The 12062-nt window shown below is 41.8% G+C and overlaps 1 protein-coding gene across 3 annotated transcripts; it reads right to left on the bottom strand.

Annotated features, from left to right (window-relative positions):
- Nucleotides 1–272: 272 nt before the first annotated feature.
- SELENOK (selenoprotein K) lies at nucleotides 273–9592 on the bottom strand. 3 transcript variants are annotated; one of them, XM_043550458.1, is made up of 5 exons: nucleotides 9447–9592; nucleotides 5960–6050; nucleotides 4897–4977; nucleotides 3958–4050; nucleotides 273–581 (listed from the first exon to the last, which is right to left on the bottom strand). In XM_043550458.1, exons 1-5 carry the CDS (start codon nucleotides 9463–9465, stop codon nucleotides 578–580), a joined length of 288 nt encoding a protein of 95 aa, XP_043406393.1. In that variant the 5' UTR covers nucleotides 9466–9592; the 3' UTR covers nucleotides 273–577. The 3 variants fall into 3 exon arrangements, with proteins under 3 accessions (XP_043406393.1, XP_007068265.3, XP_037761040.1); XM_007068203.4 differs by lacking the exon at nucleotides 273–581 and having other exon boundaries at nucleotides 3954–4050; nucleotides 9447–9584; XM_037905112.2 differs by lacking the exon at nucleotides 273–581 and having other exon boundaries at nucleotides 3963–4050; nucleotides 9447–9584.
- Between the last annotated feature and the right edge of the window lie 2470 nt (nucleotides 9593–12062).

Genomic DNA, 12062 nt, shown 5'->3' with positions numbered 1-12062 from the left:
AAGGTAACATTGTTAGACTACATAATATATAGTCTAACAGAAATATAAGAAATGGAAAGGAAAATGCTGTCAGTTTCTGTTAAGATACAATATTAGATATGAAATATGCCAAGAAATACCCCTTCTTAAAGTTTGTCCCTTGTGTGATCTTCTATACCAAATGCTAAAAAGTGGCATGTGAATGAATTTTCTTTGGTCATGAACATACTTACTGTATTATCAATAGAATTATATTAATGGTTCTTACTAACCAAGGATGAAGAGAGTCAATGTTTTGCAAAGCCAAATATATTTGCTTATTACTTTGCCACTACAATAAAATATTCACAAACTATACAAAAAGGCTTTGAGACAGACAGTAAATAACATGTGCATTTAATAACACTGCACTTCAGTTACACTGGATCCTGGAAGAAGGAATTCCCAGCACAACTTCATTATCTGCTTAATTGCAGAGCAGTTTCCATTAGGCATACACATTCACAACATTCCCACTCGTTTGGTCCATCATCTAATGCTTCTTCCCTTTAGTCTTGCAAATGTGTAAGTCCAGTTGCCTGTCCTAAGAAGCAGGCATTTACCTACAAATAAATAGTAAAATAAGTTTTGTTTGCCCTACTATTTTACATTTATATTACATAAAGCACCCATTTTAAACAAAGGAAATAGCAATTCATAGATCTAAAGGCTAAGTACAGCATGTGACATTCTGTACCTTGCAGGAGTGCCCTGTAATCCCCATATTCCTCGTTTCTATAGAACTGTGATCTTACATATAAAGCGGGCCATGTGAGGTATCAGGGGAAAGATTATGATCTGCTGAAAGTCATTTTTCTAATCATATGTGTATATCATTAATGCATATGTAGTTATGAGAATTGCGTTGTACAGTTGTCACTAAAACATGATGTGAGTTGGGGAATCAGCCAGATATTAGCTCCCCAGAGACAACAGCAAGGAAAGTAATCAATGTCCGGGCGGGGTGTCAAACAACCCATCCACAGCCATTGTCCAGCAAGGGAGTTACAATTCAATGACTCCCCTGCATAAGGACACACCAGGGGAATTGCTCAACCTTGCTTGGGGACTCAGGGCTTGTCTACACTGGCACTTTACAGCGCTGCGACTTTCTCGCTCAGGGGTGTGAAAAAACACCCCCGTGAGCACCGCAAGTTTCAGTGCTGTAAAGTGCCAGTGTAGACAGTGCACCAGCACTGGTAGCTATTCTCCTCGTGGAAGTGTTTTGTTTTGTTTTTTTAATAGCACTGGGAGAGCTCTCTCTGAGCGCTATGCCGCGACTACACAGCCACGTTAAAGCGCTGCTGCGGCCAGTGCTTTAACATTGCTAGTGAAGACATGCCCTTAGCAATGCCCACCAGAAATGCCTGGACTTGTGTTCTCCAAGCACATCGACTAAGGGTATAAAACAGAACACAGTGGCCACACGCTTGGCCTTTCTTCTGCCTCTACCTATGCTGCAAGCAACAAGGACACTGAGAAGACTTAAGAGTCCAAGAGAGGAGAGAGCAGCCCAGATTTCAAGGGTGAATCCTGTGTACTATGAACTGCAATATCCAGTGGAGTGAGAAAAACTGCTTAACCTAGATGTTGTCCAGTCTAATAGGGTTGAGAGTTTAGACTGCATGCTTATATTTTCTTTTCTTTTGGTAACTAACTCTGATTTTTTGCCTATCTTTTATAGTCAATATATTTGTTTAACTGTTTATCTTTACCAGTGAGTTTGTACAAAGTGTGTGGCAAAACTGCTCAGGTTTGCAAAGGCTGGTGTATATCCACTTTCTATTGATGAAGTGATGAACCAATAAATAAATTTACACAGTGCTGGGAGCTGGGGGGATTTGGCTGGTGCCTTTCTCTGTGTGATCATGACTGGCTCTGGGAGCATTCATGCAATCTAGCTGGGTGTGGAGCTCCATATGCCGTTGTGGTGAGTGATGATAGCGCCTGTAGGGGTTTGCTGCTTGTCACTAGCAAAGCATTATGAGAGACAGCGCAGGCTGGGAAATGAAAGTGGCACAGCGGTCCTAGAGTTCCAGGTTGCACCTTGGGAATCCCATCACACAGTGCTGTAGAAATTTTTTTTAAAATATAGCCACCATTTTTGAGGTATGCCAAAAATGTTCAAGTTGTCTACGTCTGAGCATACCACACATTATTAATACAGTTCATGATGCTGTGGTACAAGAGAACTGTTTTTCACTTCTTCTCTAGTTGAAACAAAAAGAAATCCAAAAATTATATTTACCAAATGAAACAAGACAAAACTGAATAAACTTAATGTATCAAAGGGTCTAAAAAATGGAAATGCAGTTGTAAGAAAGACTAACATTTACTGTTTCTAGAACCAGAACTGTTTGCCATATTTAGTTTTTAAACCAGGAATTACTGGACATTTGGTTCATGTGTATCTATCTTCTCACGAAGAAAAAAATTTAAGATGATGATGTTCATTCATATTAAAAAATTGGCCATTAATAAATCCAACATAAATTGGCAAAATAAAGCCATTCAAAATATTACAGCTTAACTAGAAAAAACATTGTGTTGTATGTGTTAAATGGAAAAGAAACTTCTCACTCTTTAAAACCAATTACTTTTGAAAGTCTTCTATTAACCATGTACAGATTTGCTAATTACCAAATAAAAGCAGCACTACCCACAGGTCTTTACTTTTACGTAACATTCTACCATGGCTTTTTACAGTTGTAGTTGGGTTTTTTTGTTTTTTTTTTAAATATTTTATTTCTTGAGAAAAGTTTCATTGTCCAATTGTTTTAAAATACCATAATATAACTGTGTAAATACAGGATTAGATCAGACATACAACAGCAAGATTAAATTTGATTTGCAAGTGTTTGTAACAGTCATATTGAATTAAGGTACCATTTTTAGCTATAGGATCATACAACTGTAGGGGGTTTGGGATAAAATTATATTAAGCCTTTAAAGTACTTTTTCTAACTATTTTTGTTATGCTATATTATAATTATGTGTACAAACTTACATGGTAATGTAATTATAATAAAAAAATATTACAGGGTACAGAGACCATGCAAGGTTTTTATTCATATTAGGGAACAGTGTTTTAACTACCCAGCCAGAATATATCTTTTAAACAAGACTGTCACATCGGGCGGCCACTGTGGACCATGCAAACTGTTAAAAACATTTTAGCTGGAAACTGATTTAATTAAGTTTATGCATGCCTTCCTAAAACCAGTAAAAGCCTGAGGTTTGACAGAATAGGTACTGCACAGGCAGCAGGAGTGGAAGCGTCCCTCAGTGCCCCACCACTGTGCTTCAGCCCTGCTATGGGCAGACAACTTTTAGTGGTCAGAGGAGAGTTTAGTCTCTATTGCCCAATCAATCCTCCATCCCTTTGCTGAGACAGCCTATAAAGTTGGTAATCAGTGCTAACTGTTGGGGTGGTGATGTGAAGTGGATGCTTGGCTAAGGCGATACAGATGAAATGCATTTGATCTCTCATAGACCACTAGATATCCATTAGATAGTGGGAAGCTTCACTCCCTTGTTGATCTGCATGGGACTGAAATCATGAATCAAAAAGGTGTAAAGCTCTATTTTACATTCCCAATCGCACCCCAGCAAATCTAATTATATTATGTATCTCTCTCTCTCTCGTTGCCTAGGGAAAGATATATCAAAAATCTGTAAGGAATTCTTGTGGAAGTTCACCATTTCTGAACCAAAAGTATAATAAGAAGTCTATAAATATACTCCTTTTTGTTCTATCATGTAGTTTTCTGATTCCCTTGACTTTTCTTTCATTTATTTTTAATAACTTTTGCAAGAGCAGGGTAAAATTACCCATTATTCTTCTATTATTATGAATTCTACCTGCAAGTTTAATTCTTATTAAGACTTCCACTGCTTTTGAAGTAAGTTCTAAGCATGATATAACAAACTGTAAGTTACCTTCCTCATCCTCCTCCAGCCATGGGTGGTGGACTGGGACCTCCACCGCCGTGATTTATCCGACCCATCCTACGACGAGGATTTCCTGGAGGCCTAATTAGAGAGTGGGGAAAACATCAGTAAATATTGTCCATCACTATGCAACCGTGACAATGGTCTCCATCAGGTGCAAATACACTGTTCCTAAGTTCCCATTACAACATCTTTCCCCTTTTGTGTACTGCAAGTGTCTGACTGCTAAAAACAAAGAGCTGAATTGACCCCTTCCATGTGAAAAGCTGCAGGAGGAAGCTTTCGACAAGAAAATCTCCACAAGGATTCCCTTGTGAAGACTGCTCCAAACTACCCCTTCCCCTCAGAAGTAAAGTCTCCCTCAAATTGGCAGATATCAGGGGATGCATAAGAGGCTAGGACCATTCATGAAGAGATCCTGACTCCTATCCTGTGACAGAGACTGCTTATTGGTCCAGACTCTTCACAGTTTGCAAAAAACAAACAAACAAAAAAAACAGATATAGGAAGGTATGTATCCTAGTATTTATGGTCGCCTAAGCCCTCCATTCCACGTGGAAGTGAGAAGTTATCTATGTGTAGGCTAAAGGTCTAACCCGTGAATATATAATAAGAGAAAGATTTCAGCCAAATAAAACCAAGAAAAATGTAATATCTTCCACTACATACAATTGGAAAATGCTGTTAAATATGAGTTAGGAGTTGTATTCTTGAATTTTAGGCTATGCAACAGATAAAGTAAAAGAGAATGATGAATTTGTATTATATAAAGTTACATATGTCTTAAATTTCTTGGTATGACTTCTCAATTTGTTCTTAGTTAAAGTAAAGCACCATGACTCTAAACAGTTTATGCTAAAACATTCTCCTAACATAAAAAAAAATAAAATAATCATCTAAACATAGGAAGTTGAAGAAAAGCAATACCCTCTTCCATCATCATATCTTGAGTTTGAGGAAGATGTATAGCCTCTCCTTCTCAAATCTGGCTGAACAATGCTCTGGAAGCTAAAAATAAAGGAAACAAGAGTGATAGGAGTTGAATGCTAGAAATTAACAGTTTTCCAGCAATGCTGGAATATATGGCAAAACACTGGATGCAAAAGCAGTAACTGGTGTTCAATAATGGAAGTATTGTACATTAGCACCAGAAAGGATACTTGGATTATACTATTTTTCAAGTTACTTGTTATTTCTGAATAAGAGGAGATCAGAAATTCTATTTCTAACTACTAGTTAATGGGTCAAAAATTGAGTAAAGAGTTTAAATAATTCCAAATTGATTTAAGATTGAAATAAACCTAAGTTGAATACTAAGCATTATACAACATGTTCCATATGTACTTGCGTACATTCTAGCTTCTCTAACTGCAAGGTGTGCATAAAAGTCAAACCTTGAATTTAAACAGTGAAAAGCATAAGTGAAGTCTGCAGAAGTGTCATTCAGTCTTCAAGTTTAGATTCTGTCTCAACTCCAGGTAAATTAGATTTGCTCATGCATGCAGTAAATTGTGATTACCACTCTGCGGTTATTTTTATGCCAGCTACAAACTACTGACCTAGGCATTGCTGCCCCAAGGTTTGTTGATACACTTATTTGACTGAGTACTAGAAACAATTCCACCAAAACATATACCCTTCAATAACTATTTAGAGAATTAGAAGTAATGATGACTAAAATGATCAATATTTAGCTGACAGCAGCTACGATACATTAAAATCCAGCTGTAACGAGTTAGTATCAGTTTTCTCCCAGCTTTTTAGATTCATACAGAGTATTTTTTTAAAGCCATCCAATCTGATGCATGAAATGGAACAGAAGAAAGACCTAACATGCTCAGGGAACTACTGTGGACATTTGCAACAAAGTAGTAGCTCTACAATATTGCTTTGCAAAATATGTATATTTGTGCGTTTGTTTCTCCAAGGCAAATTAATACTTGCTTCATTTAGTAACTTGACAATACTTAAACATTACATGAATACTTACAATAAAACCACAAAATCTGCTATTCCCCAGAAGAAGTCTGTTATAAATGACAAACTCCAAGGAGCCCGACTCTGGGTATCCAACACTTGTCCTATAACATAAAGGATACAGTAAATACAATGGAATTGATTTGTATCACTGAATGGCATTTTAATGTATGGTACGTTAAATGAAAAAAATATATTATTCATCAGCTATCAATGATATTTAAAAATATTACCAGCAAATATCATAAACAGTGAATCAGCAGATGTCAGAGAGAAAATACATTTTACAAATATTGCCACTGGCAAGTTTCTTTTCTTGTAGTTATATTACACCTTTGTAAAAATAAAACTGCACAAGCTGATTCACTTATATAAAGTGAAACACCACCATCAAAATTTGCACTGCATATAAGGTAAATTAACCATGAAAAACAATTCTGTGTTTATGTTTCATATGTGGCAATATTTTTACTTAGAAAACCACTATCTGCTATCAAAATACATTTAGTTAGAGATAAGCCTGAGCTACACAATTTAGTTCCAGTTCTTAGCTTCCTCAAGATTGGTGGGGTTTAGATATCATGTGCAAATCTGGCCCCATCAAAGTAAATAGCAAAACTCTTACTGACTTCAATCGGGCCAGCATTTCACCCCTGGAGTTTTGGTCCAGGCCAGTCTTTAGTCTAGACTAATGATTAACTGGCTACAAATGTACTACACAGGGGCTAATACGGGGTGGGCAAAGTGTTAGGATATAGATATTCAGGCCTGTCTGCAAAGGCCTGTACTTTAAGAATTTAGGTGTATTCTTATCACTTGGCTAGTTCTAGAGGTATAAAAGAAAGAATCAAAATCACTGTCTGCTGGTGTAAGGGCCTTCTCTTACTGTGACAGTTTGAGGCCCTGTTCTTAGGCTAAGGCCTTTGGCTAAGCAGCAGAGGTAGCCATAAGCTAGGAAGCGAACAGTCACATCCTCACATTCCAAACTAGTCACATTGAAATAAGGTGCTATTGGGCTGTTAGGCACTATCAGGACAGGATTGTATTCCTATCACCTCCAGAGAAAGGGAAGTGCCTAGAAAATGTAAAAGGAAACTTAGTTTGATAGCATCCTGTCTGGCAAGAACTCACTTATCAATAGCTGGGATGTGAAATCCTCACTTCTGTATTGTCTTGTCATTATAGTTCCCACTTTGCTATTATTTGTCTGTATAATCTCTGTCTGGTTCTGTGATTGTTCCTGTCTGCTGTGTAATTAATTTTGCTGGGTGTAAACTAATTAAGGTGGTGGGATATAATTGGTTACATAATCATGTTACAATATGTTAGGATTGGTTAGTTAAATTTCAGGAAAATGATTGGTTAAGGTATAGCTAAGCAGAACTCAAGTTTTACTATATAATCTGTAGTCAATGAGGAAGTGAGTGGGCGTGGGTGGGAGTGTGGGTGGGGGAGATGGGAACAGGGAATGGGGGTGCGGAAATTGGAATCATGTTTTGCTAAAGGGGGAAATGGGACCAGGGAATGGGGGTAAGGAAATTGGAATAATGTCTGGCTAAGGGCAGGAATGGGAACAGGGACACAGGTGTAAGGCTCTGTGGTATCAGAGCTGGGAAGGAAGATACTAAGGAAGGAAACTGGAATCATGCTTGCTGGAAGTTCACCCCAATAAACATCGAATTGTTTGCACCTTTGGACTTTGGGTATTGTTGCTCTCTGTTCATGCGAGAAGGACCAGGGAAGTAAGTGGGTGAAGGAATAAGCCCCCTAACACAAAGTACGGCCCGGGGCCCACATCCAGCCCTCCGGCTGATTTAAACTGGCCCTCAAGCTCCTGCTGGGGAGCGGGGTCTGGGGCTTGCCCTACTCCCACACTCCAACCAGGGAGTGGGGTCTGAGGCCACTCTGCATGTGCATGTTGAGGCTCCCGGAAGCAGCTGCACGCTCCACTCTGGCTCCTATGCTTAGGGGCAGCCAGGGGGCTGCACATACTGCCCCCACCCCAACCGCCACCCCCACAGCTCCCATTGGTCAGGAACTGCAGCTAATGGGAGCTGCAGGGGTGGTGCCTGCAGACAGGGCAGCACACAGAGCCGCCTGGCTGCACCTTTGCATAGGAGCCAGGACACCCCCCTGCTTCCAGGAGCTGCTTAAGGTAAGCACCGGCCAGAACCTGCACCCCTGACTGCCTCCCACGCCCCAACCCGGAGCCCCCTCCCACACCCTGAGCTCCTCATTTCTGGTCCCACCCCAGAGCCCTAACCCGAGCCCTGATCCTCCTCCCGCTCTCTGAACCCCTTGGTCTCAGCTTGGAGCACCCTTCTACACCTGAAATCCCTCACCCCAGAGCCCACACCTCCAACCAGAGCCTCCCCGCCTGCACGGCAACGCCCTGCTCCAGCCCAGAGCCTCCTCCCGCACCATGAAGTCCTCATTTCTGGCCACACCCCCAGCCAGAGCCCACACCCCCAGCCAGAGCCCACACCCCCTCCTGCACCCCAGCCCCAGTTTTGTGAGCATTCATGGCACACCATACAGTTTTCATACCAAAACATGGCCCTGGCCAAAAAGTTTGCCCACCCCGGGCTAATAACAAGTCTATTCCAGGCTCATAAAGTCTAACAAAGCAGTTTACTAAACATTAACCATTATAGAACAAAGGCTTACAGCAAGCTAGAAATGAAGGGTTGAGAGCTAAGTTGTAAAATTCCTAATACTTGTTAGTGTCTTTGCCATGTGACATTAGCAAGAAAAACGTTTATTATTGTCTCTAGATTTTGGGAGATTCGGATGCCTTTCAAATTAACATGGCTCAGGATAGGAAATACAGAATAGTAGGTCCAGATAAGTTTGTGAGAATCAGATAAAGCAGGTTCTTGCCTATGGCCTCTGCTTCATAGTTACGTGTGTCTACTTTAGTAATGACACAGTGAGGAAGAGACAGTGTCCCATCCAGGGCTTTGGAGCTGTGCTCCGGCTCCGCTCCAGGCAAAAACCTGCAGCGCCACTTGCTCCGCGCTCCAGCCCCGGGCTCCGCTCCAAAGCCCTGGCCGTCTGCAGGCACTTTCTGTCTGAACAGAGAGGAAAGGCTGAGGTTTCACAGCCCATCGCTTTACATTCAATGGAAGGGAGATTTTTCAGACAGGGGGCACAGCCGGGCACCAAACCTGAGGTGACCTGTGCTGCTGCTGCTGGCTGCGCTTCCTGCTCCCCTGGCAGCTAAGCCCCACTTCGATTCCCGGACACCCGGAGCCTGGTGTTCGCCTGCCGGCCCCCGCGAGTGCGAGCCACGCCAGGCGGCAGCAGCCCAGGCCCCTCTGACAGCGCCGCACTTGGCACAGCAGCGGCGCCCGGGCTGTCCAGACCCCGAGGTGAGGAGAAGGCGCAGGGCTCGGGCGGGTCCCGCTCCCCCCCCCGAGCGACCCGCCCTGCGCCAGGGACAAAGCCCCTCCCCCCTCGCCGGCTTCCCGGCGCTTCAACCCCCAGCCCCCGCGCCTCACCGTTCGAAATGTAAACCATGGCCGCCCCTCCGCGCGCTGCTGTCGTGTCGCAAGTCGCTTCTTCCGGGCAGGACGTCTTCCGGGGCGGCTATGGAGCATGCGCAGTAACTCTCGCCGAAGGCGCTGCCCTTTCTTGCCCTGACCCCTCCAAAAATAATAATAATAATAATAATAAGGGGGCGGGGCGATTAAAGGGGGCAGAGGAGGAGGCCGGTCAAGGTGGGAGGTGGGTAGAGTTGGCTCGGGCAGAGGAAGGGAAGGGGAGAGGCTAGAGGAGGAGAAGGGGAAACCCCAGGGTAGGGAAGGGCAGAAGGGATGAGAGTTTTTGCAAAAGGGGTGAGCGCTCCGTAGTGGTTGCCCAGATTGGGGGGGGCAGAGACGGGTGTTTCTCTGTGGACGGTCCACCTCAGCATCCCCTCCCCAGGGCTGTGAAAGGAACAGGGTGGTCCACTACCTAGCCCACGTATCTCCTCTTCATCTGAAAGGATGTACAGAGCGGCCAAAGGAGCCTTGATTCAGTGAAATCATTTACAAACACACTGTCCTAAACATTTTCATAATTATCATAGGTGTTTCTGGTGTTTAAAAGAATCCCTTGCCCGGGTGTGTTGGTGTAACTTGTCTGCGTATAGCCTCATAGCAGCTCTTATCTGCTGTTGAATGATGCTCCATTACCTGTACACCAGACTACATTATTTTCACTCCTAATGTATTTATTTTAACAACTGTATTTTCATTACTCTTACTGTCCTTGGTGCATGATCATTTACTTTGGCTAACAATGCATATGGATGTCATTGTGTTATGTAATTTATGGTTTGAATAGGATAGTAAAAATTGATGCTGCCAACTAAACAATCACATCACAGTGTTTTTATTATAACACTTTCTATCTTTATATGATTTTGCAATTTACACTTTTAATTTAAAATTTATATTTTCTTTCTTCTATAGCATAAGTTTATTTTTTGTCAGCACATGACTTCAATGTTATCTAATTCCTTGGGCTGTTGTCATGACCTTTTTCATTCCCATTGATCCAGCAGTGATGACTGCTTTTCCTCACCTTTATTTTTCCTCTCTCTCCAGCAGGTTAGTACTTTTTCACATGTCACCACTTGTGTGTACAACTTACTCCCCAAATATTCACTAAGGGCACTGTAAGAGAGTGGCTTGCCCTGTGGGCTGGAGAACATGAGGCTAAGCCAACTTGATTACACAATGATTCCACCTGAGCAGAGTCAGGCACATTTCCCACAAAGGGCAGAAGGTGGATGTGGTAGTGTGAATGAGAGCTAGACCTAAGTAAGGATAAAGCTCATCTGAGGAAATGAGATGGAGAGTGAGAGAAGCAAGCAGAAAGCTCAGACAGTAAGAAGTTCTTTAGGCTAGGAGGTCAGGGAAAGACCCTACCCAAACAAGGAAGAGACTAGGAAAAACTCTGGAGGTAGGAAAGCCTGGGAGAGACACTGGTTAAGCCAAGATCCACATGAAAACTTAAGAGGCTAGGTAGGAAGTGGCAGGGACAATTGCAGCCTGGGTAAAGGAACAGACCTAGCTGTTTGGTACAGGCACCTGGGCTGGAGTGCAGAGTATATAGTGGAACTGCTCCTAGCCCTAAGAAAGGGGGTATACAAGCTCACACCAAGGGTTATTGCCGCTAACAAGGGGGTTGTTGGCTGAGCTGACAACTGGCTGAGGAAGAGTCCCAGAGAGGTGCAAAGGATTTTTGTTTGTCTTTAAGAACACTTTTGGGGACTTTCAGTTTGGAGAGTTGTGATCCCAGAAAGGGTGGATTTAAGAGAGTGACTCTGTTGGTGGGCTAAGTTACTGGAAGAGGAAGAGTTACCATGGGCAGTGAAATAAGTGCTAAGCCAGCCTGGACATGAGTGGGCACCTAATGGTGAGTGGACTTCATTACAGACACTATATTATCTTAAAAAGAAAAGGAGTACTTGTGGCACCTTAGACTAACAAATTTATTTATTAGTCTCTAAGGTGCCACAAGTACTCCTTTTCTTTTTGCGAACACAGACTAACATGGCTGCTACTCTGAAACCTATATTATCTTACTTGAATTTTTCCCCAATGGTGAACTTTGGTTGGTGTGTAACTGTGTAAAGTTAAGCACTTGAGTTTTGGTTTTTATTTGTTCTTTTTTTCCTGGATAAAGACCTTACTTTACAAGCTGATTCTGAAACCAGTGTTACTTCTACCAAAGAATTCCTGTACCTTAAATGTTACTACATACCTACTGCAAGCAATGTGCATTTGGTTTTCCAGTTAACATGTAACTTTGTTTTCCCTTTACTGAAAAAAATCCTTCTTAAAAATGAATTACCTGATCCTGCAAACTCTTAAGCATATGCTGCTTCACTTGCAAGCTTGAAAAAATGTTATAGTAATGTATATTTAAAGATAATAGTCTGCAATGTTTCAAGGAACTCACAATAGAACTGGATAATTAATCATAATTAAAAATGAAAATATTTATATATTACAGTGACATAGCTATATTTTTACACTTTTAATATCCCATATTAATGCATAGAGTAAGTGTGAATGGACCCCTTGTGTGCTAAGGAAACATAAAACAAGCTTCTTGAGGATTTGGAT

The sequence above is a fragment of the Chelonia mydas genome, chromosome 7 (assembly GCF_015237465.2).
Source record: "Chelonia mydas isolate rCheMyd1 chromosome 7, rCheMyd1.pri.v2, whole genome shotgun sequence".
Taxonomy (NCBI): domain Eukaryota; kingdom Metazoa; phylum Chordata; order Testudines; family Cheloniidae; genus Chelonia; species Chelonia mydas.
Note: the sequence above shows the minus strand (reverse complement) of the source record. Positions and strands in the feature narration are given on the sequence as shown.

Bases quoted from the DNA above. Each gene is read 5' to 3' on its own strand.
- SELENOK (XM_037905112.2), bottom strand. The intron at 4,978-5,959 runs GTAAGTATTCAT...CTTTATTTTTAG, and splicing joins GCAGATTTTGTGGTTTTATT to CTTCCAGAGCATTGTTCAGC. The intron at 4,051-4,896 runs GTATTGCTTTTC...CTCTCTAATTAG, and splicing joins AGATATGATGATGGAAGAGG to GCCTCCAGGAAATCCTCGTC.